Source organism: Onychostoma macrolepis, chromosome 06, assembly GCF_012432095.1.
Source record: "Onychostoma macrolepis isolate SWU-2019 chromosome 06, ASM1243209v1, whole genome shotgun sequence".
Lineage (NCBI taxonomy): Eukaryota > Metazoa > Chordata > Actinopteri > Cypriniformes > Cyprinidae > Onychostoma > Onychostoma macrolepis.
The window spans coordinates 27,437,670-27,460,797 of record NC_081160.1 but is presented as its reverse complement, the minus strand read 5'-3'; the positions used below and the strand labels follow the sequence as shown (position 1 = coordinate 27,460,797).

Here is a 23,128-nt window from a genome sequence, read left to right as displayed (position 1 = left end):
TTCTTCCCTGATGTTCATCCACCCCCCACAGAAACACACGGATCATAAGCGAACTTCTATTAGACACTAATTAGACATGTGAACAGTGCTCACACAACAACAGCATCTATTAATAGAGACCACGTCCCTTCCACAGAAAACAGATTACAGTCATCATTATCTTAATTGCCTTGTGATGATTCAGGAAAAAAATGCTGCAAATTCAGTTTATGCATTTATAAACACAACCAATTAGCATTTCAAACCTGTTGTTCGTTTTGACGTTTTAAAACAAGCAGAGGGGAAGTCATTAATTGTAATATAGCACATTCCCGACATGGAATGTGGTTCATTATCCAATTTCACATCACAAAGTTCCTTTTTCAGCCCGTGGGAATGATAATGGCGTCCTACTAATGGTCTTCTGGTAATTAAACAAGCAGATATGCAGATTGCCCTCTAATGGAGTTACTGTGGTAACCATTATCAGAATTAACCATCAGTGCATGCATGAATCAATTTCAACATTGGTTTGTTTTTCAAGCAAATATCCGAGTTTAGTCGACTCCTGTGAACTGGTATGAATATGCAAGAGTCTGCATGCCCCCATTGCCTCCACAATAGACCAGCCTACTAATTTACCACAGTTCCGCTTAATGCATAATTGATATTCATGAGGTCTGTTCACGTTGCTTACCATTTTACTGAGGCTGCCAGGAGATATTATTCCCGTCCGCTCAGACGAACAGCCTGATGTGCGCTTGGGCTAAGACCCATCACAATGTAATTAATCCCTGTGGGTCTGAGAATGAGTTTTAACGTCGTCTGATATGCCGTGTAGAGGATACTATTGAGTTGTAGCAAGAATGAGGGTTATATATGTTAATAAAAGTTAAAATTAATTAACATTTAATTCGTTTTTTGGTTAGCATTGCTTTCATACTGTGAAAATGGATGGTGATGTGACCATTAAGCTCCAAAATGACAACGACTTTTTTTAACTTTACTCATTCAAAGCTATTGGATGGTTTTGGAAAGCTTGGAATACAGTGCAAGAGTTGTATGGGCAATATTTAGACCCAATTCATTTAAGTCCCACATTTAACGTTTATATCTGTGATTGGTGTTCCTACAGAACAAATACCTTTTCATTTCATAGATGTTCTGTTAAATATCTACTTTCGTGTTCTACGAAAAAAGTAAAATAATTTCCTCACTCACAGAGGTTCCCTTGGTTTTGAAAAATGAATATCCCGCTGACTGTGTTAGTAAATCCATTGAACTGTTGACCTGTGGACATTAGAAATGAGGCAGCAGTTTAGTTGTTTTCCCGATCTGAGAAATTGCCTCGGCACTTGGCCACACCGAGAGTGAAACTGATTTACTCCTGCTGCTTGGACAATCCCTGAGGACCTGCAGGATGTAGAGCAGAACGGCAGAGCAAAAAAACATCAAAATGGTTTGTACCTTGAAAAATGTGAGATGTTTTGCAATTATAGCAGAAAAGAGAGCTTCTCTATGGAACCTTGTGTGTGTTCACATCCTATTTCACCCCAAAATCAGAAGGAAACATTTTTTAAATATATATTTCTATTATTTACATTTTTATATGCAGACCTACGTTTTTGTTTTTTCTTTATTGAAAAAATATATTTAGTTTAAAAAATGAAACATTATTAGTGGCATTAAGATTTTCATTATATTCATTTTTCATGCACTTTAATTTTAGCAGGTTAAGCGCATTGTCCTTACTGTAATGCAAAAATGAAATAATGTCTCAGCCATACAAATGAAAATAAATTTAAATGCATGGTAAAATATGACCATGATGCATATTTACAAACTTTACTATTTCAAATTGTGTGTACTGTATACTTCTATAGCATTATTTTATACAAATAATGCTTTTGTTTTTTTCAGTAACAGTAATGAGAATTGTTGAGAATTCTGTTTAATTGTCATTTAAAATAATAATGCCACAGAGCAAGGCTTTGTTTATGCAGAATATCGTTTGTGGTGAAATATGACCTGTATTTTTTGACAGATGCACCAATTAAGACAAGGTTTGTTTTTTAATCACAGCTGGCTCTTGTCCTCTGGTGGCTCAGGCTTTGGCCAACACATCTTCACAGAGGGAATATTAAATTGGTCTGGATTCTCTTCTTCTCATCATGCCGTCATAGCGAGCCCTATCATGATCCCTTTGCTCGAGATGTTCCCCCCTTTGGGCTTCATAAATAAACCAGCAGTAAACTGGAACTTCTGAGCTCAGTGCCAGACCAGTGATATACATGCCTAGCTCTTTAGAAACTGCTACACATCCTTATTTTTTAACACTATAATTGAGTGTTATTACCACACAACAGGAAGATAAATCTGGCAACAGTGACATGCTATTCATCCTGCTGTGAAAAATCACAGACAAAGAATATGTCTGGCTTTGAGGCAAAATTCAAGCAAAATAAGAAGGTTTGCTATTAAAGCTGTTTTTAAAACATTGAACATTGCTTATTATTACTGACCTTATTACCAATTATAATAGTCAAACTTTGGCTATTATTCATCGCAGTTACATAAATGTTGTGAATTTGAATTAGAATTAAATTTTATGGTTAAATCAGAATATTAAACCACTGAAACTCACTAGAACACTTGTGATTATCATGCATGTCATGTCAGCTTCTAGCATGACTATGACATGCTCCATGAATACCCCTGCAGAGCATATAAAAATCTGTTTTCTTTTCGCCTACATGTGACATTTTCCCCCGCCGCATGGATGCAGAATCTGTTTGACGTCTGCCAGCAGCACTTATGTTCCAGTCTGATGGTCGTATAGTTCTCGCTGTCACATTCAGTGTTAACTTAGTGGCCCAAATCAAGACCCTACCCACAATTCTCTTAAGCCCTGTTCACACCAAGAACGATAACTATAAAGATAACTATATTAGCATCCACACCAGCGAACGTTATCGTCTGTTTATTCCAAGCACACGCTCGTCTGCCGCTTTAAATTCTCGAGCTCATTATAGCAGGATGGATTCTGATTGGCTGTCAATGTTTGTATCAGTCATCAGCTGGAAAAAAAATTGTTCTGAAAATGATTCCAACGATATTGTTTCTCTGTGCCTTTATCGCTATTGTTGTGGTGTGGACTCTGCTATTCTTTAATATTGAGAAAGATTTTTAGAACTATATCTTTATCGTTATCTTTATAGTTATCGTCCTTGGTGTGAACGGGGCTTTAGGCTGTGTACTGTAAAAAATCATATTTTCAAATAGTAAAAGACAGTGAAAAACTGTAATAAATCGAACAGCACTATTCATGTAATTTTACAGTAAAATACTGTATACTGTTAAAAAAGGACAAATAATTGTATAATTTACAGAGAATTTTTTTTAAATTGACATTCCCAGAATTCCTTATGTGAAACCTCACATTTGATGTTTTTTTTTTTTTAAATAACTGCTTCCTTTTTTTTTTCTTTTTTTTGTCTGTTAGGTTTTTTGTTACATCTTATGCTGTTAAATTAATATTTATTGCACTGTTTTTGTGTCATGTTTTACCTTGATGGTGTTTTCTATTTGTATGACACTGGGCACTTTCTAAATATTAGTGTGAACATATTTTTAGTATTTCAGAATTTAGTATTTCTGTAGGTTGGAATAATCAGTTAATGAAATATATGATTTACTGTAAATTTAAGATAAAACCATAACCTACAATGTTGCTACCATATTTCTTTAAAGTTCCGAAAAGCTTTTATTTAGCTTTTATTTCATTTCATTTCATTTCATTTCATTTCATTTCATTTCATTATTTTATTTTATTTTATTTTATTTTATTTTATTTTATTTTATTTTATTTTATTTTATTTTATTTTATTTTATTTTATTTTATTTTATTTTATTTTATTTTATTTTATTTTATTTTATTGCAGTCGTGGCCTAATGGATAGAGAGTCGGACTTGTATCCCGAAGGTCACGGGTTCGAGCCTCAGGTCTGGCAGGAATTGTCAGTGGGGAGAGTGAATAACCGGCACTATTTCTAACACTGTACATTCACACAGCAGCACAATTCATTTGCTAGTCCTGTTTTGGGTGCTAAATATGGCCACATTCACACACAGTTTGGTTGCAGCTGAATATAAGGAGTCACAGAAGTTTTAAGAGTGAACTTGGTCTTCATACAGTCTTGTGTCTTCTGTAAGTTGTGTTTTTGAATATGGGGTTATATCCATATTGTTTACATTGTATATATTCAATTACCAGAGTCATGTTGTGTGATTATAACGGTTATGATGTTAAGGAAATCTCAGGGGTAACATGGAGGTTTTTACATATTTGTTTTTAATTATAATTAAGTATGGGTTTGTGTTACAAGTCTTTTATGCTTTTGTTATGGTTTTTGTCATTTTTGGAGCTTGATAACACTGGTCACCATCCATTTTCATGGTAAAGAAAGCATTCTGCTGAGTGTTCTGCAGAAGAAAGCAAGTCAAACAGAGATGTGTGTGTCTGGAGCAACTTGAGGGTGAGTTGCTTGATTTTGAAGCTGTTGAATGCAAATGTTTTGTTGTGGAATGCTATTTTAAACCGACATATATACACATGCAGACACTCACTTCCTTGTTTTCAGAGCGCCAGGTGTTGCATTAATCAGTATGTGTTCAATCAGGCACAATCATTTCAATCAGACATCCCAGTGTTTACTCTGATCATTTCATATGCTGCTCAGCTCAAATGCAATTTAAAATCGGTTTCTGTTTGCCAACAGTCTGAGTTGCACTGTCACATACTTTTGCCAATGATGCTTTTTTTTTTGTCAACCTGAAAGTGCTGAAAAATGAAAGTGTAGACTGAACACAAAAATGGAAAGATACAGTTGTAGCTCTAAAATATGATTGAAATACAAAAAAAAAAATTGTTTTTATTTTCATGCACCAATGGATTACCATGGCTGACCAGAAAAAGAATATACCGTATTGACCCGAATATAAGACGATGTTTTTTCCTTGGAAATACATCTGAAAAAACGCGTTCGTCTTATATTCAGGGTCTAGACTTTGACATGTCAATAATACACCCACAACAATAGGTGGCGCCAAAAACGCATAAAACGAGTGTGCCATGAAATATGTAATGTAATGTGTGTTGTAAAGATCGCGAATGAAAACAAATGAAAAAGAAAAGCTTACAGCAGCATGATCGCGACTGTCATGTTAGCCTGATGGGACCAAACTTCCTTTGTAAGTGATTTTAAAACATAAGACAGTACCCAGATTTGAAGACTACAATAAGATTTCACGTCTACTGATAATAACATTTTGGTAGGCTTGGTAGGTAGTTGGATAGCCTAATTGTTATATAATTCAGATGGGCTACCTGTTATTTCAATGGTATATCAAAATTCATGTCATTGTTGGTACATTTTACCAGTATTTACCATACTTTCAAAACAAAAATTAGAATTGGAAAAATATGCAATATGAAAATAATTTAAGAATAAATGTGTTTTACAGAGAGAGAGAAAAAAAAAAAACAAGATTTGGTTTTCAAAAGCCTTTTCCCAACAGGTACATCTGGAAAAAGGGGGGTCTTCTTATAATCAGGGTCGTCTTATATTCGGGACAATACGGTACATTTTTTTGTCTTTTATTATAATGATGGTCATGCTGTTTTATAATAACATTAAGACAACAGTGTTTTTTATTACAATGGTTTTACTATGTTCAAGGGAGATTAAGGCGCAACACTATGCTTTAAGCGTGGTGAAATCACAGTAAAGCACAGCGTCCCATAGATTATTCCTTGAAAAACATGATCCAAGCAGCTTAAAATGGTTAACGGTCCAGAAGGACATAGGGTTACATTTCCACTCTGATGACTGTTAACTACTGACAAATGGCAGTGCCGTCCTGTTGTGCTCTGTGCCAGCTTGAATGCTTGAGCACTCCCAAGAGACAGCTTTATACTGCAAGGTTAATATAACCGTTCATGCTTGTAGCTTAACTCTTTTTTTTTTTTCTTTTGACACTTTTTCAGACTTGTGAACAGATTTTTATCAGTTGGTTTAAAAAAACAAAAAAAAAAAAAAAACATTAATTTCGGACTTAACAGACCGACTGGTAGAAGTTCACGATTTCTGGCTCAAATATAAAAAAAAGAGTGTGAAATACATTTGTTCGCAAACTGCCAAAAGCAGACAGATGCCTAGCCATCTGAAAGTTTCAAAAATCAAACCCTCAAGTCATTCTCGCCCCATTTGGAGTGTGTTTGGTAAGACGAATGGAAACATTACCCATATGTCACTGTATAAGAACAGAAGTTAGCGTTGGAGCAAGATGTCGAAAGTGTTAAAAACAACAATATATTTTTCTGAAAGTCACTGTGATACTGTACAGGTTTGTGCATACAAGGATCACATTTAGTCCATATTTTAGAGAAAATGTGCATTGGTAGAGAGGAGAAATGCTGATAACCCTGCCAGGCTCTGTTTCTGCCACAGCAACACAGGCATTTTGGCCATTTGGTGACACGACATTGCAAACCAGGAGCCAGGAGCGGATGTGCCAACACAATCATGACAAGATGCTTGCTTCATGCTCCTTTAACTCTTTCTTTCCCTCTGTCTCCTTCCATTTTCATAAGTGCCTATAATGCTTTCTTGTTTTATCTCTTAAACTAACCCTGTAGGTTCCAAGAGGGGGGTTTCTCATCAATGCCATAAAAGAACAGTTTTGTTTCTCCAAAGAACCATTTAGTAGATTTGAAACATTTAAAGAACCTTCTTCCACTATAAAGAATGTTTTGTGGAATGGAAAGATTCCATGAATGTTAAAGGTTCTTCATGAAACCACATGTGCCAATAAAGAACCTTTATTTTTAAGAATGTAAAAATGTCAGATTGTCCTTCTTAGACAGTAATAGATTATATAGAGAGCAAATTGAGACTTTTGCCTAAAAATATGCTTAATTATTAATTTCTACCTTCTAATAAATTTAGAGAAAACAAATGCTCAGATTTGCCAAGAGTTTTGCTTCTGTCAAGGATCGAATTTATCTCTAAAGTTGCCTAGGGTAAATAAAATAAGACAATTGTTAACATACAAATTATTTTAGGAAAGAAGTTGATGAGAAATATTTGACTTCACATTGAAATCTCTGACTTTTCTGAGCACACTTTGAGACACTGCTCTTTCTCTCAAGAGAAAAAGCGGAGAAACAGAAGACACAAAAGGGCTCATTTGCTTTTCTTTGAAACTACTTGCTGTCTAGGAGAAACAGTTCAGACACAGAAGAGATCATATTTGCGATTATTCTTTCCGGCAGGAACGTCTGCAAACAAAAGTTAAAGATTTCAATATAAACTCAAATATTGTTCAGCAAATTCTTTCAAGACCAAACGATATGAGCTAAGCTATTCTCATTCATTTTATAGATAAATTGTCTCCATCTGTAAAGAAACATCTGCATATTTACGTGAAATCTAACTGAAATGTCTTCGAAATAGCTCAAGATTTTTCTCTGGGAGTATCTCTAGAACACTCCTGTCTGTCTATTTGAAATGCATTTATGCAGACAGGTTCACTTAGGTTGCATAGAAAGTACTCAGTCATGGCGTTTCTGTTCAGTTGAAGAGGGTCATTGTCTGAGGCCAGACCGAGTCTCATTTACTGCAGATTTCACCCAGACACACACATATGCACACAGCATTTCACTCTCACACTTTGAGACACATTCTTTGTGACACATTCTTATCTCTTTTTCCCTCTCGCTCACACTCGCTCTGCTCGACTGTGATGTCTCAAGCAGCTTCGGTCTGCCGGCAGTGCTCGCTCATCTGGAGGTCAGACACACAGTGGGGGTGGGGGGGGGAGATCGGTCAGATAGAACAACACACGCTGGCTGAGATCGGTCAACCCGAGCAGTAAGCCATGAAACAGTGCTGCAGGCTTTGAAGATCACACTGAAGAGCAGATCTAAGGCAGAGCGCACAGAGAGCAGACGAGCTGTGGCAATATACGAATGTGCAAATTCCCAAAATGTGGAGGAACTTCACATGAATTACACAATCCACACTGTCACTGACTCAGTTCACACTGAAGAATGAACTAGATTTTTAGAGGACTAAACTCACCATTGCTTTCCTAAGGTGTGAGCGTTTTAGAGTGCTGTTGTTTCATTGTTTGGGTGTTGTTAGTGATTTGACTTGCTAATATAATATTCTAGTGTCTGTTAATGTGAGAAAGGCTCATTAGTAATGGACAATGATATACTGCATACCTGACTTTCAGTTTCACTCTAGTTATTACCTGTCTCCAGCGGGAATGAGCGGTGGGATTCCATGGCCCATAGCGGCCAGATGATCGTCTTTATGTTCATTTGAGTGTTTAAGTTGTGTGCGTCCAGAGAGAAAGTGAGTGAATTACACCGTTATTCGAGCTGATTTCCGTTTGCTAAATAGAGAAGTTGAAATGACGATGCATACAAAATGGACGCTATGCGAAGTGCCGCAGTATTTGAGTTCGCAACTAATGCATAGTGTAATAACTTATATTGTTTAATCCATTCATGATGTTCCGTAATGTACGGTTTGTTGTATTTATATGTTGCAGTATAGCCTATAGTGTTGAGGTTTGGGGGAAGCCAGTAACTCTTTATTACTGTGTATGTTGTTGTTGGAACGTAAACATACGTATCTTGTGTAGTGTGATAAAAGAAGAATTGTTTATTAGAATATGCCTTTATTTGTTGCGGACCACACACACACACACACCCTCATCCAATCATCCAAGTGGACGCTTACACTACTATCGACATAAAGAACAAGACAATACTGCTCTGCACCAGTACTCGTGCTCACCTTCTCTATGCAAAGAAAGAACATTTATTAATGCACCTCGTTACCTCCTGGCTCCCCCTGTTGCATATGCTTATATCAATAAACAGTTGAAATCATCCTCTTCTCCTCTCTGGTGTCTTAACTGGCCCACCCGGACCGACTCCACCTCCTTAGTTCAGACTAGCACCTTACAGTCCTTAGCCCCTTAGCTACATTGGTCCTTCGAGCCGGATTCGCAGCTGTTCCGGGAACATGCAACCGAGTGGAGAAACATCCTGGGATCTATCAACTCGACCTAAGCGGCAGCGGAGGACACCGCGATACCTTGAAGAATATGAGCTTGGCCCGGGGAGACATGGGGAACATGTCTCACCTCGAACCAGTTCACTGCAGTATATGCATGGGGGAGAGCGGTTGAGCTCCTATGTGGAGGGAGCAGCCATGATGGCGCTAGAGGAAAGTGCACATACTTCAAGGACCCCTCGTCAGGTGCAATGGGATTCAGAAATTCATGAGCACGATGAAGAGTATTCTCTCGGCTATGATGTACATTCGACCGGCCTACAGACAGGATGGGTGGACACTTTTCCACCCTATGCGGAGAGCAGGAATGATCGATATGAGACGCGGCGAGAGGACACATCATCACACAGATCCACAGAGAATGTGCAGAGTAGTTCTGCACAGCTTTGGGGTGTTGAAAGGGAAATTTGTTCTCTTGCAGCACAACAAGAACCATGGCCGATACCACCCCCTGCAATACAGGGTGACTTCCCCGCCCGAAGGAAAGAAGATGAGTGTGATGACTGGTTACCACCTCCACCATGTAAGGAACCGATGTCAGTGCCTCCGGAGAGTGAGGAGAGACAGATGGTCACTATAATAGATAAGATGATGAATCAGCTCCAGTTAATGAGAGACAGTGCTGTGTCCAGCTCTGGGACTAAGAGTCGTCTGTCTTCAACCCCTAAGAGACCACCCAATAGGAAGCCTCACGATTCTCCAACTCAGCAGTCACAATATTACCCACCAGTCACGAGCGGTCTTTCTGGCTTAGGCTGTGCTGAATCTGGGCCTCCGTTTAATGGCTTACCAGGGCCTCACATGAGTCAGCGTTCCTCTGCCCGAGACTCACCATATCAGCCTTCGTCAGCTGCTGTGGAGGAGAAAGAATATCGTGGACCAACGCCAAAAATTCCCCTCTTCATTCATAGGGACCCCATGGAATTTTCACGGCTGACGCTCGCCCTAACAAATTTGTTACCGAGGTACGCCACGGAGCTCTTCAAATATCAGGTTTTAGTGGACCATCTGAGGTTGGAGGAGGCTTGCCTCATAGCTGACTCATACATCAATTCGACTAAGCCATACTCAGACACAATGGCGGTGTTGAATGAGAAGTTTGGGCAGCCACATCATGTTGCCTTAAAGAGGATCGCTGTTGTCATGGACTCCCCAGAGATAAGGCGGGGAGATACAGCAGCCTTCGAAAGATTCGCTTTACATGTTCAGTCACTAGTGGGTATGTTGAAGACCTTGGGTCCGGATGGAGAGGTTGAGCTAAGATGCGGCTCACACGTTGCACGGCTGCTCACCAAACTTCCACCTGAGTTGAGGGCGAATTTCCGCCACCTGATGTTCCATCGTCAAGGCTCTACTCATACCCTGCTGGACTTGGCAGAGTGGCTACAGTATGAGTCGTGGTGTCAAAGTTATGACATGCCATCCAACACCTGAGTCCAAGGGTCGTTAGGACACAAAGCTGAGAGGCGATACAGTAGATCTGCAGCTACCGTGCTGCATGGAACAGAGAGCTCAGCTGATAGTAAGACTGACAAACAAGAGGGCCAGAGCCCCTCAGAGTCCAAAGGACGAGGCAAGATAAAGCCCTACTGCCCATACTGTGAAAGCTCAGAACACTTTCTGAACAAGTGCCAAGCCATTCAGAAGCTTTCAAGGGAAGGGGTCGTAGAGTGGATTAGGGCAAATAAAAGATGCTGGAGATGTGGGAGGTCCCACCAAGCGGCCCAGTGCGACCTCAAGAGACTCTGCAACCTGTGTCAGGGTAAACATTTGAGAGTCCTTCATAATGTGAACACCCGTCCAGCTACGGAACCACCCAAAGAAGGGAGTCGTCTGGTGAACACTAGTAATGAGGTTCTTTACCTGGACCAGCCATCAGCTTCCACCCGTGTCCTGTTGAAGGTCGTAAGAGTGCTTCTTCGAAATGACAACCGCACTCTTGACACTTATGCAGTATTGGACGATGGATCGGAACGCACTATGCTACTTCCAGAAGCGGTTGACCAACTTGGATTACAAGGTAGACCGGAGGATCTTGTCCTTCGCACCATACGGCAGGATGTCCAAACGCTGAAGGGATCCTCTGTCTCGTTCTGCATAATACCATTTGCATATCCTAAAAGAGGCTTTCGGATTACAGAGGCATTCACGTCACAGCGTCTCAGTCTGGCAGATCACTCCTATCCCATCTCCATGTTAAAGAGGAGGTATAAGCATCTGGCAGGCCTCCCTATCAAACCATTTGAGCAGGTTAAGCCACTTGTTTTGATAGGAGTGGATCACCCACATCTGCTCACCCCTATCGAGCAGGTGAGGTTGGGCCCACCAGGAGGGCCGGCAGCGATCCGTTCAAGATTGGGTTGGACACTTCAAGGGCCGGCTCATTTCATCGAAGGGACGGCATGTAGACAACAGTGTCTCTTTACCCGTGTTTCACCACAGACCACAGAGTTGATGAGGAATGTTGAGAAACTCTGGCAGATAGATGTGCTGCCATTCCAAAGTGAGAAGACGGTAGTCAGATCGAAGCAGGACAAAGAGGCAGTGGAGCTCCTGGAAGTAAAGATAAGGAGAGTGCATGTCGCTGGCATTCGCAGGTATGCCACTCTGCTGCTACGAAAACGGGATATGCCCCTGTTCCAGGCATCCAAAGAGGCCGTTCTGCCAAGCTTAAGAAGTACAGAGAGGCGATTGGCTAAGGACCCTCAGCGAGCCAAAGCTTACTGCGAGGCGATCCAGCAGCTAGTACAATCAGGAGCGGTCAAGAAGCTGGGCCCCGATGAGATCACGACAACCGGTGAATCGTGGTACATACCTCATCACCTAGTCAGCCATAATGGGAAGAATCGACTTGTCTTCAATTGTTCCTACCAGTTTCGTGGGCTGAAGTTGAATGATGCTCTTCTTCCAGGCCCGACCTTAGGTGCATCTCTTCTTGGTGTCCTGTTGCGTTTTAGGCAACAAGCAGTAGCAGTCTGTGGGGATATTAAGGGAATGTTCCATCATGTCCAGCTTCTGCCAGAAGACCGACCTCTTCTCAGGTTTGTGTGGAGAGAGATGAAACGGGAGAATCCCCCTGATATCTTCGAGTGGCGGGTCCTGCCTTTTGGGATCACCTGCTCACCTTGTTGCGCCACCTTTGCTCTTCAACGGCATGCCAAAGAGCACAGTGTTCCCGAGGATGGCGTTAGGGACTCGGTTGAACGCTGCTTCTATGTTGATAATTGCCTCCAGAGCCTGCCGACTGCAGCGGAAGCCAAAAGACTGGTGGACAATGTCAGAGAGATCCTGGCAACAGGTGGGTTTGAAATCCGCCAGTGGGCGTGTAACGTCCCAAACGTCATCGCCCATCTGCCGAAGGAGGCAAGGTCGGACAGCATGGAGCGGTGGCTCTCACATGATGATACTGGCCTGTCTGAGTGAACCCTTGGACTTAGTTGGCATTGGGAATCGGACACCTTGGGGTATAAGAGCCGCCTGCTGGACTATAACATACTGACTATGCGCAACGTATATAGAGTTCTAGTTCGACAGTACGATCCCCTGGGGTTCATATTTCCCTACACAACCCGCATCAAGTTACTCGTTCAAAGGATAAGCACCGTCACTGGGACGACCCACACCTTCCACAGGAGCTCGAACAAGCTTGGAGAGAGTGGGAAGCCGAGCTCCACTGTTGCCTCGTATAACCCTACCCAGAGCTTATGTTCCAGCACAGGTGAATCAAACCGCTGTCTCTCGACAGATCCACGTATTCAGTGACGCTTCGGAGAAAGCCTATGGCTCAGTTTCTTACCTGCGTACTGAGGACGCTCAGGGCCAAGTCTTCCTGTCGTTCCTGGCAGCGAGATCAAGAGTTGCTCCCCGACGGCGACACTCAGTTCCACATCTAGAGCTCTACGGTGCCCTAACTGCAGCCCAGTTGGCAAAGGTGTTGGAGAATGAACTGACCTTAAAGATTGACCAGATCATCCTTTGGAGTAATTCCACTACGGTGCTCACCTGGTTACGGTCAGAATTGTGCCGTTATAAAGTATTTGTGGGTACCCGTGTCGCCGAAATCCAAGAACTCACCAACCCAGATGCCTGGCGATATGTAGCTTCCTCATTGAATGCCGCTGATGATGTCACACGGGGGAAGACTTTGGCAGAGCTAGCCTTGCCTAACCGCTGGAGCCGAGGGCCCTCGTTCCTCCTTAAGGGACCCGATGACTGGCCATCCCAACCCCCTGAGCTACTTGATTCAGATCCGTCAGAGTACAGAAAGTCAGTCTCCTGTGGTATAGTGACAAACGTGGCCTGGTGTCTGCAAGGAGACCAGCACACTTGGAAGGATCTGGTTAAGGTGATGGTGCTTGAACTTCACGGGGCGGCTGGACAAGGAAACCCTGTCACTGCTTCAGATTACCAACAAGCAGAAATGATGATCTGCAAGAGAATCCAACACGACTGTTTCCCTGAAGAACTGCATAACCTTAAGGAAGGTAGGCCGGTACCTAACAGCAGTCGCCTACTTACCTTGTCCCCAGAACTAGACCCTAAGGAGGCGATCATACGTGTCGGTGGTAGATTGCGGCGGGCTGAAGTTCTCGATCCTGCGTTCAAACATCCGATCATCCTGGATCCTAAACATCCAGCCACCAAGCTCCTGATACAGGAGTACGACACTCGTCTTTGCCACCCGGGACCTGAACGGGTATACGCAGAAATGCGCCGCACCTTCTGGATCCTGCGTGGGAGAGAGGCGATCCGTCATATGCAGCATCTATGTAGGGAGTGTAGAAGATGGAAGGCTAAACCATCGGTGCCCAAGATGTCAGACTTACCCGTGGCCCATTTGCGTCTTCATAAACCAGCTTTCTACTCCACAGGTGTAGACTGTTTTGGGCCTTTCCAGGTGAAGTTGGGACGCCGCTCTGAGAAGAGATGGGGCATTATATACAAATGCCTCACTACGCGAGCGGTGCACCTGGATCTTCTACACAGCATGGATTCAGACTCCTTTCTAATGAGCCTCAGGAGGTTTATTGCCCGTAGAGGTACACCAGCTGAACTCTACTCGGACCAGGGCACTAATTTCAAGGCAGCAGAGAAGGAGCTGCGTGAGACATTTGATGGTCTATCCTCAGAGCTTCAGCAACTTCTAGCGAAGCAGAAGATTGCCTTCCACTTCAACCCCCCAGCAGCTCCCCATTTCGGTGGAGCATGGGAGCGAGAAATACGATCGGTCAAATTTGCATTGTATACGGTTATAGGAGCACAGCTGGTCTCCGAAGAGGTACTCCGTACCGTCTTACTGGAAGTTGAGGCAATATTGAACACAAAGCCACTGGGATATACCTCATCCAATATTGCAGATCTGGATGCAATTACTCCGAACATGCTCTTGACCGGGCGGCTGGATGGTGCTTTACCCCAGGTGGTGTACAACAAGAGCGAAGGCCTGAGCAGAAGAAGATGGAGACACGAGGTTTATAAGGTACTATCTGCCAACCTTACAGCATCGGCAAAAGTGGCATACCACTAAGGTGGATCTGGTGGTCGACTCTGTTGTTTTGTTGATGGATCCACAACTCTCTAGAGCTCTTTGGCCAGTCGGCAGAGTGATCAAGGTACATCAGGGTCCTGATGGTCGAGTAAGGTCAGCAGATGTCCAGATAAAGGATAAAGTCTACACTAGACCGGTTGCCCGTCTCATCATCCTCCCAGCTATCCCAGATTCAGATGAAGAAACGGATTCCACCGCTGGGCAAACAGAGGAAGTGGAGCCGTGAACTTCTCACAGGAACAAATTGCTTACAATTTGGGGGCGGCAATGTGAGAAAGGCTCATTAGTAATGGACAATGATATACTGTGTGTATGCACACGAACACGCTCTTCCCGAGCGTGAGGACTTTTATTTTGATGGAAGTGCATCACCGCGCTGCGCATACCTGACTTTCAGTTTCACTCTAGTTATTACCTGTCTCCAGCGGGAATGAGCGGTGGGATTCCATGGCCCATAGCGGCCAGATGATCGTCTTTATGTTCATTTGAGTGTTTAAGTTGTGTGCGTCCAGAGAGAAAGTGAGTGAATTACACCGTTATTCGAGCTGATTTCCGTTTGCTAAATAGAGAAGTTGAAATGGACGCTATGCGAAGTGCCGCAGTATTTGAGTTCGCAACTAATGCATAGTGTAATAACTTCTATTGTTTAATCCATTCATGATGTTCCGTAATGTACGGTTTGTTGTATTTATATGTTACAGTATAGCCTATAGTGTTGAGGTTTGGGGGAAGCCAGTAACTCTTTATTACTGTGTATGTTGTTGTTGGAACGTAAACATACGTATCTTGTGTAGTGTGATAAAAGAAGAATTGTTTATTAGAATATGCCTTTATTTGTTGCGGACCACACACACACACACACCCTCATCCAATCATCCAAGTGGACGCTTACACTACTATCAACATAAAGAACAAGACAATACTGCTCTGCACCAGTACTCGTGCTCACCTTCTCTATGCAAAGAAAGAACATTTATTAATGCACCTCGTTACCTCCTGGCTCCCCCTGTTGCATATGCTTATATCAATAAACAGTTGAAATCATCCTCTTCTCCTCTCTGGTGTCTTAACCAGCCCACCCGGACCGACTCCACCTCCTTAGTTCAGACTAGCACCTTACAGTCCTTAGCCCCTCAGCTACAGTTAATGTCTTGTAGTGTTTTCAAACTGAGGTCTGAGAGCAGTGTAATCATTGTCTGAAACTCATTTTTGGTAATTAAAATAAATCTGCAATAAAAGTAAATGTCTATGAATCTATGAACATCTATGAATATTAGATAAACACTTGGATTAAATGATTTTTTTCATAAATGATGATTAGAAATGTTGCCTTGGTAACTAACTCAAACTGAGATATAACAAACAAAATGTAAATGATCAAAATGTAAATTAAAGCTGAATAGAAAAAACAAACTAATAAAAATGATAAAAGCACATAAAATAAAAAAGCTAATTTAAAATGAATAAATACTTAATTATTTATTATTATTTATTTACAATATACATTTTAGTTATGTATATAGTCATTTTTATAAAAATGTGTATTAAGTGTTACGAGTATCTGCAAAAAAATACAAATAAAATTAATTTAATTTTAATTGTTCACCTTCATTGCTATTTTACGACGGCGTTTTAGTGCCGTGATAAAATTACGAGATTAAAGTCGTAATATTTTGAGAATAAAGCCGAAACATTACAAGAATAAAGCCGAAACATTACAAGAATAAAGCCGAAACATTATGAGAAAAAAGTCGAAATGTTTCGAGAATAAAGTCGAAATATTAAAAGAATAAAGTCGAAATGTTTCGAGAATAAAGTCGTTATAATATTTTGAGAGTATAGCCTATATTGCGCATGCAAATGGCCCGCATTGAGAGCACCAGGAGAAGTTGCCGGGCCACCGGAATTGATTTGAATATTGTTGCGTCCGAGCGGCCGCATCATCTTACTGGGATGTCAATTTTAAGGACTCACGAAAACAGCTTAATATCAAGAATATGATATTTATTAACAGACTGAACAGGAACAACTGTTTATCTTAACATCAGCTCACACACTCAATCGACATTCCTTTGGGGGGGCGCTGTAGCTCTCTTATTTAACCTTTTTTTTAATACACCACAAATATATGTGGGATTATTAGCAGAAATCATACCATGTGTCATACTCGCGGGGACAGTATGCTTGGAAATAATATTTAATGTCTTCCGTTGCATTCGTTATTTGTAGTGCGCCAGCCACCCAATAGCTTAAGCTTTGTGCTTTTAGTGCTTTTAATATAAAACAAAGTCTCAGCTTTCAAAATCAGTTTTATAGCAAAATACAAATTATGTGTTTTACAATAATGTGATTTTCAAGATCTTTAATGTGGCGTGACAGATCGCTGTATTTATGTGAATCAATTCATTAAATTATTGTGAAAATTCCACCACCTACTCCCTCGGTCCGTCTGCTGCGGGGCCCGGTGCAACCGCACCAGTTGCACCGGCCAAAGGACGGCCCTGTTTGTATTTCGCTATAAAACTGACAGATTTTGAAAACTGAGATTTGGAATATCTCCCGGTGCTCCCAATCCGGGCCATTTGCATGAGCAAAAAAAAATATTTTTAGCCTATCTCAAAATATTATAACTATAATCTTTATTCTTGAAACATTTGGACTTTATTCTCGTAATTTCTACTTTATTCTCGTAGTTTCGACTTTATTCTCAAAATATTACGACTTTAATCTCGTAATCTTAGATTTTTTAAATTTTTTAACAGGGCACTAAAACGCTGTCATACTATTTACAGTATACAGTCAAACCAAAATTTATTTAGACACCTTCAACATTTCTCACATTATCAGAGCTTGTTCGCTAGATTAGAAATTGATAATAAAATATGAACAAGAACTCAGTTAAACTGTGTCAGAACAAATTTATCTTGATAATGCCATCCTTCTGTTAGACTGTCTGCCTCACAAATGAATTAGGTTGAATAGCTGTCAGCTGTTAAATTTCAGTACACAATTAGATAATACCAATTTAGGTCAACCAACTACCAAGCAATGCTTAATTTTGTTCAGGCAGTGGTGTAAAATGTGCGTATTAGCAATTAAAGAAAAAACACTCAAGCAAAACATGGTCAGGTCAAAGTTTTTGAATAATTTTTGGTCCCAAATTTGAATCAATTTTACTGGTAGTCCATGAAGAATTTTGGGGTATAATTTGTCACAGTTCACTTTATTTTTCTATTCTCACTTACATACAAGTAATTTTTGGTTTGACTGTATATGTTTAAACAAAGTTTTTCTTTGCTGCTGCATCCTTTAGCTTGCATACTGGTGTATGACATTTAAATTTAAGTTTCATATAAATACATTTTAAATGTATTAAAAATGCTCTTTATAATACTTTGTAGTAAAAAAGACACTGTTTACTCAATAAATATTTTTCAATATATTTTTCAGCTAATACTTTAATAGTAAACTAACTGCAGGAAGAGATATGCCGAAACCCTGCTCGGACGGAGGTTATTTGATTGGACTCCCAGCATTGCCTGCTCACAGCCTGAGGCAGTCCTGTTTCTCCTATAAGCGCTTTGTAAAAACTTGTGTACTGGGCTCTTCTTCCCAGCAGACTGCAGATGTAAATTGATGGGTTTCTGTAGAGAACACATGCTGATGTCGTTCACCCCGCACTTGGTAAATAACATGTGTTCTTAGAAAAGAAACGCGTACTGCAGTGTATTCTCATGTGGTTGTCTGCTCGTTTGTCTGCATGTGCCCTCCGATGCCCGCCGCTATCAAAGTGCTGAAAGAGACAATAGACAGTATTGTATCTCGCAGCAGACAGCGATACGTGTTGCCAGGTAACCACACCTGACATTGAGCTGAAGGTACGCTGTCATAAAACCTCTTTTTATTAACTCTACCCAGGAGATGGTGCTTTGTCGTAAAAGTGCAGTCACCTTTTTTTGGCTAAATTTTGTGGGCGAAAGAAGTTCAATTGTCAATAGTGTAGCATTACATGAATCACCTCTCACAAAGAAGTGACTTTTAAACCAGGCAACTTTCTGCTGGTCGTCACGGTGAATTTGCGTGACCAACTTTAACACAAGCAACTTTTTTGTGCAGATTCCTGTTGACAAGACTAGATTTTGCCCCCAAAATTTCACCGAACAATGTTAAATGTGACTACACGTTAAGCGCATCATAAGCATATGTGCTTTGTACTTTGGTGTGAGCATTTTATATCAATTCTGACCATGTCTTTCCAAACCTGTTCTTTCCTCCGTGGAATACGAAAAGAGATATTTAGCAGAATGTTGAGGCTGCTCTTCATTAATGCAAAACATCAAATATGACTTGTAACAGGTTGGTCACATGACATGCAATAACTAATGACATTTATGCTGCCTTCACGTGTTATTGAAGTCATAATTAAGAGTTTGTCATTCAGGTTCTTTGTTAATGAATCATGGAAGATGCTTACTTGCTCTACTATATACTTTCATCGCGTTAAATAGGCAGCTTGCTGGAATTTCAGTCACATACATGCTATTTTTGCTGTATATTAAACATACAATATGCATCAATTCATTATTTATATATGTAAATGTACAAGATGTTCACAACAAGACAAGGCAATGTTGCTGATGTTTACGGCCCACCCGACTCAGAAACAGGGGTATCAAGAATTTTCTAGTTGTAAATTATTATAGACAAATTCACCAGGTTTGTGCGTGCATGAGCGTGCATGAGAATCAACTATAGACAAAATGACAAATATGACTTCAGAATACTCAGAATATAATAGACTATTTATGATATTTTTTATGGTGCTTTGTCCTGTTTCACAGCGGTTCTTTCATCGTGTGACTCTTCGCTTGAGTAGGCTGGAGCATGTTTGGTTAACTTATGGAAAAGAAGCAATGTTACACCTTAAGAGTTTGATTGATCGTTGTTTTTATTTGTGGTACTGTAGTGTTGAATTATGGGATGTGCATTGGGAGTGTAGTACCACATGGTGGCAGTGCTAATCCAGTGCTTTAAGCTTTTCAGGAACTTACTGGCCTGGCCTGAATTCAGTTAAACAACTCCCTTAAATTGAACAGAAATCACTTCAGCACATAGACTTCATTTAGACCTTATTGCAGGAAATACTGTCCAACTTACAGTAATTGAAATCCATTGATGCCTTTTATGTTCAAGTGGAAAGGGCATCTTTAATTTCCCTTAAATTGAATTTCTTTACTATACTTGTCAGAGATTTATTCTGTTATTATTGAGCGTGTATGTCTGAACATCTCAGCGTTCAGGCGCCATGCTGTTTGGCCTCTTAAAGGACACTGCTGCATTACTTTTTCTTGTAGCTGCTTTTGACTTTTTTGACCTGCTTTTAATTGTGTGTGTGTGTGACAGGGGCTGTTACAGACTAATTAATCTCTTGCTGCCCTTGCTATATCAGCTGTTCACAAATTAACCATAGTAAATAGTCCTGTTTCTACCTCCATGTGTCCCCACAGAGGACAATCGAGAGAGAGGGAGTATGAGTAAGTCAAAATGGTGAGGATGTATATGAAGTTTTAATTAATTAATTCTGGGAACAAGTATGTTCATCTAATGGTCCTATCCAGGAAAAATGGCATAAAAACTACATCTTCAGTGTGTATTTTTCTGTTAACCAGTCAGACATTTTGCTTGTTTTCAACTTTCCACCCTCAAATATTACAAAATTATTATTATTATTATTAATAATAATAATGTATGAAAATATTTGAAAGTAATTTTTTGTATGTATACAACTGATCGTATCACATAAATCCTAAGTGAATGGTAATACCCAACGATAAATGGGGCTCTCTGAAGTGACGTCCCTTTAAAAATGAATGGTCACCTTTAGCCGTAGAAGAGAAGCTCTAATGGCTTTTGTCTCAGACAGTCCGACCCCGTGACACGACATTTCAGAGTGATTATAAAATGTCCTGTGCCACAGACACTAGACGCCGTCTGCCTCTTAGATCAGGACACTAACAGCTACCCAACCTAAAATAATCTCTTTTATTGAATTGACTTTGGATGTCCCCTTGTGTCACTTTTGTTTGTTTTTGACTTATTTTAAGGCTCTGACTTGGTGCTAGCTCATCTGGCACATGGAATTGGGTAGTGCTATGTATTTTACAAGTTTTGGAGAAATTTATGAAACATTACATCACTTGTTCACCAATGGATCCTCTGCAGTGAATGGGTGCCGTCAGAATGAGAGTCCAAACAGCTGATAAAATCATCACAGTATTCCACACAACTCCAGTCCATCAATTAATGTGAAGTGAAAAGCTGAGTGTTAACAACTAACAAAGCCATCATTTTGTTCATTTGCACCCATTCACTGCTGGTTAAATAAAAAATAATGATTGTTTAGCAACTAACTGAGAGAAAGAGAAACAAGCGAGAGATATTTATTTACTCCTTCAGCTGATATGATAGAGTGAATAGTGCTGTTGCCGTTGTTTTAATACAGTAAACATCCATTTATCTGCGCCTGAGGTTACCAAAGGTTATATATGTTTGTCTTTAAGAGATCTGCTTGGGAAAATAGTACAGCTGGTTCTCAATTAAGTTTTAATTGAAAATGTTCTAGTACGTTTATTATGAGTTTATTGAATGTAATATATCATGCTGTTAAATTTATCGGTTGTACAGCACCAGTGGGAGTATTTTATGATGTTAGAGCTTTATTTTCAGTGTTGAGCAGCATGCAGAATATATTAATATTTCCGTTTGTACAAACTGTTTAATATGACCACAAAAAAATTCACAATCAATCACTTGAAGTGTATTTTATACATATTCAATACACCTCTTGTTTTGAATGTCTGAATTAGACGCGTTGAAGTCATTTTTATTTGTGTGTGTGTCAGTGTGTGTAACCATCCTGAGCTTCTAATGGAGGATTTTTTTTTTTGCTCATACACTGATTGTTAAAAGTAAATAATTACCAAAAAATAAAAATTAAGAAATAAAAAAAATGGATAGGCTATTTTCTACACACTCTCTTGATAACTCTTAATTCATACAATAACGTGGTGAAATTGTATGATGTTGTGCAACCAGGATTGTACAAAACAGTATGGTTTTATTATTATTATTATTATTAATCATGGTTAGATTTGGGTTTAAGCTGTAAAGATTTTTCATATTTTTCAAAGACTTCTCATAAGGTTGGATTACATTTTAAACTATAGTCTTTAAATTCTTTTCATCTTTTCATTCATTTTCCTTTGGACATCCATGTTAGTTGCTGACGTGTGTGTCTCAAAGTAAAGAAATCATTTGAAAGACAAGCACCTGCTCATAGCTGTGGATCCTCCATCTCAGGTAGTGAAAGGGAGGGAAGAAAGGAGGGATGGGAGGCAGAGAAGGAGGGACACAATCTCACACACTGAGAAAGAGGCACAAAACAAGTACCCTCTGTCATAGAGAGACAGAGACAGAGGAGAAGAGACTGTTAAGAGGGAAAACAGAAGAATGTCTCACAGGAAGAGGAGCTTCACTTTTGGAGCATATGGGGGGTAAGACACACTACTGGGGATTTGTGAGGAAAAATGATAGTGGCTTTGAATTCTGATGTTATATGCTGTTGTAGTTAATGTTCACTGATTACTCTGGTTTTGGATGCAAAATACCTATTGCAGGATGCAGATGTTATTAATTTTTCTTATGCATTAGACTCTATGCATTACCACTATATTTAGTGGTATCATCGAACATGATATCTTGTAAACAACATTCATACCACGACACTGCTGAATGCTTGATTCTGATTGGTTGATGTGCGTTTGAAGGGGTTGATTAATTTACTGCATGGTTATGAAATACTTCCAGGTTTGTTGACTAAATTAGTTACATATTACTTTGCCATGTACTTTTCAACAAGTAAAAATGGTTTTGTGAGGCAAGTAGTTCTTTTCAAACTTTTCAGAACTACTTGTAGATGTTTCAGAGTGAAAACCTGATAAACACATTATGTAGACAGACATGTACATGTGTGTGGTAAACGTTATATGGAATAATTGAAAGTTAAATTATTGAAAATTACTTATGTTTTAGCTTTATATATATATATATATATATATATATAATTTTAGTATCAATTCAGAAGGAAATGTAAAATTACACCTATAGTAACCTACAAGTGTGAGAAAAACTAATTTAATAACTGGATTATTTAGTTTTAAAGTTTCATTTATTCACAAAAATAGCTTTATGCTTGCACATTTTGTCATTTGACTCTGTTATGCCTGCTTGGTTAAAACGGTTCAGTTGAACTGCTGACGGTTTGATGATGGTAAGATGATGTCAGGATTTGCTCAGATGTGTTTTTCTGACAAAAAGGGCCAATGGAAACATGAGTCATGTAGTAATTTGTGACATTCATCTTGTCCCTATTTCCTGAAACGTTCTTTGTGAA

At 39.9% G+C, this 23,128-nt stretch overlaps 1 protein-coding gene across 4 annotated transcripts in view; it reads left to right on the top strand.

Moving 5' to 3' along the window:
* The first annotated feature begins 4,377 nt into the window (after positions 1–4,377).
* Positions 4,378–23,128, top strand: part of rap1gapb (RAP1 GTPase activating protein b) — a 56,591-nt gene continuing 37,840 nt past the window's right edge. Inside the window, exons 1-2 of one of the 4 annotated variants that reach the window (XM_058778181.1) lie at positions 4,379–5,229; positions 5,557–5,618. Coding sequence is in view for 1 of the 4 variants with exons in the window: in XM_058778178.1 (XP_058634161.1) it covers positions 22,186–22,229 (44 nt within the window). In the remaining 3 variants the exon portion in view is untranslated. Of the gene's footprint in view, positions 5,230–5,556; positions 5,619–22,132; positions 22,230–23,128 lie in introns of those variants that run through there. The other 3 variants (XM_058778180.1, XM_058778185.1, XM_058778178.1) reach the window with 3 other exon arrangements.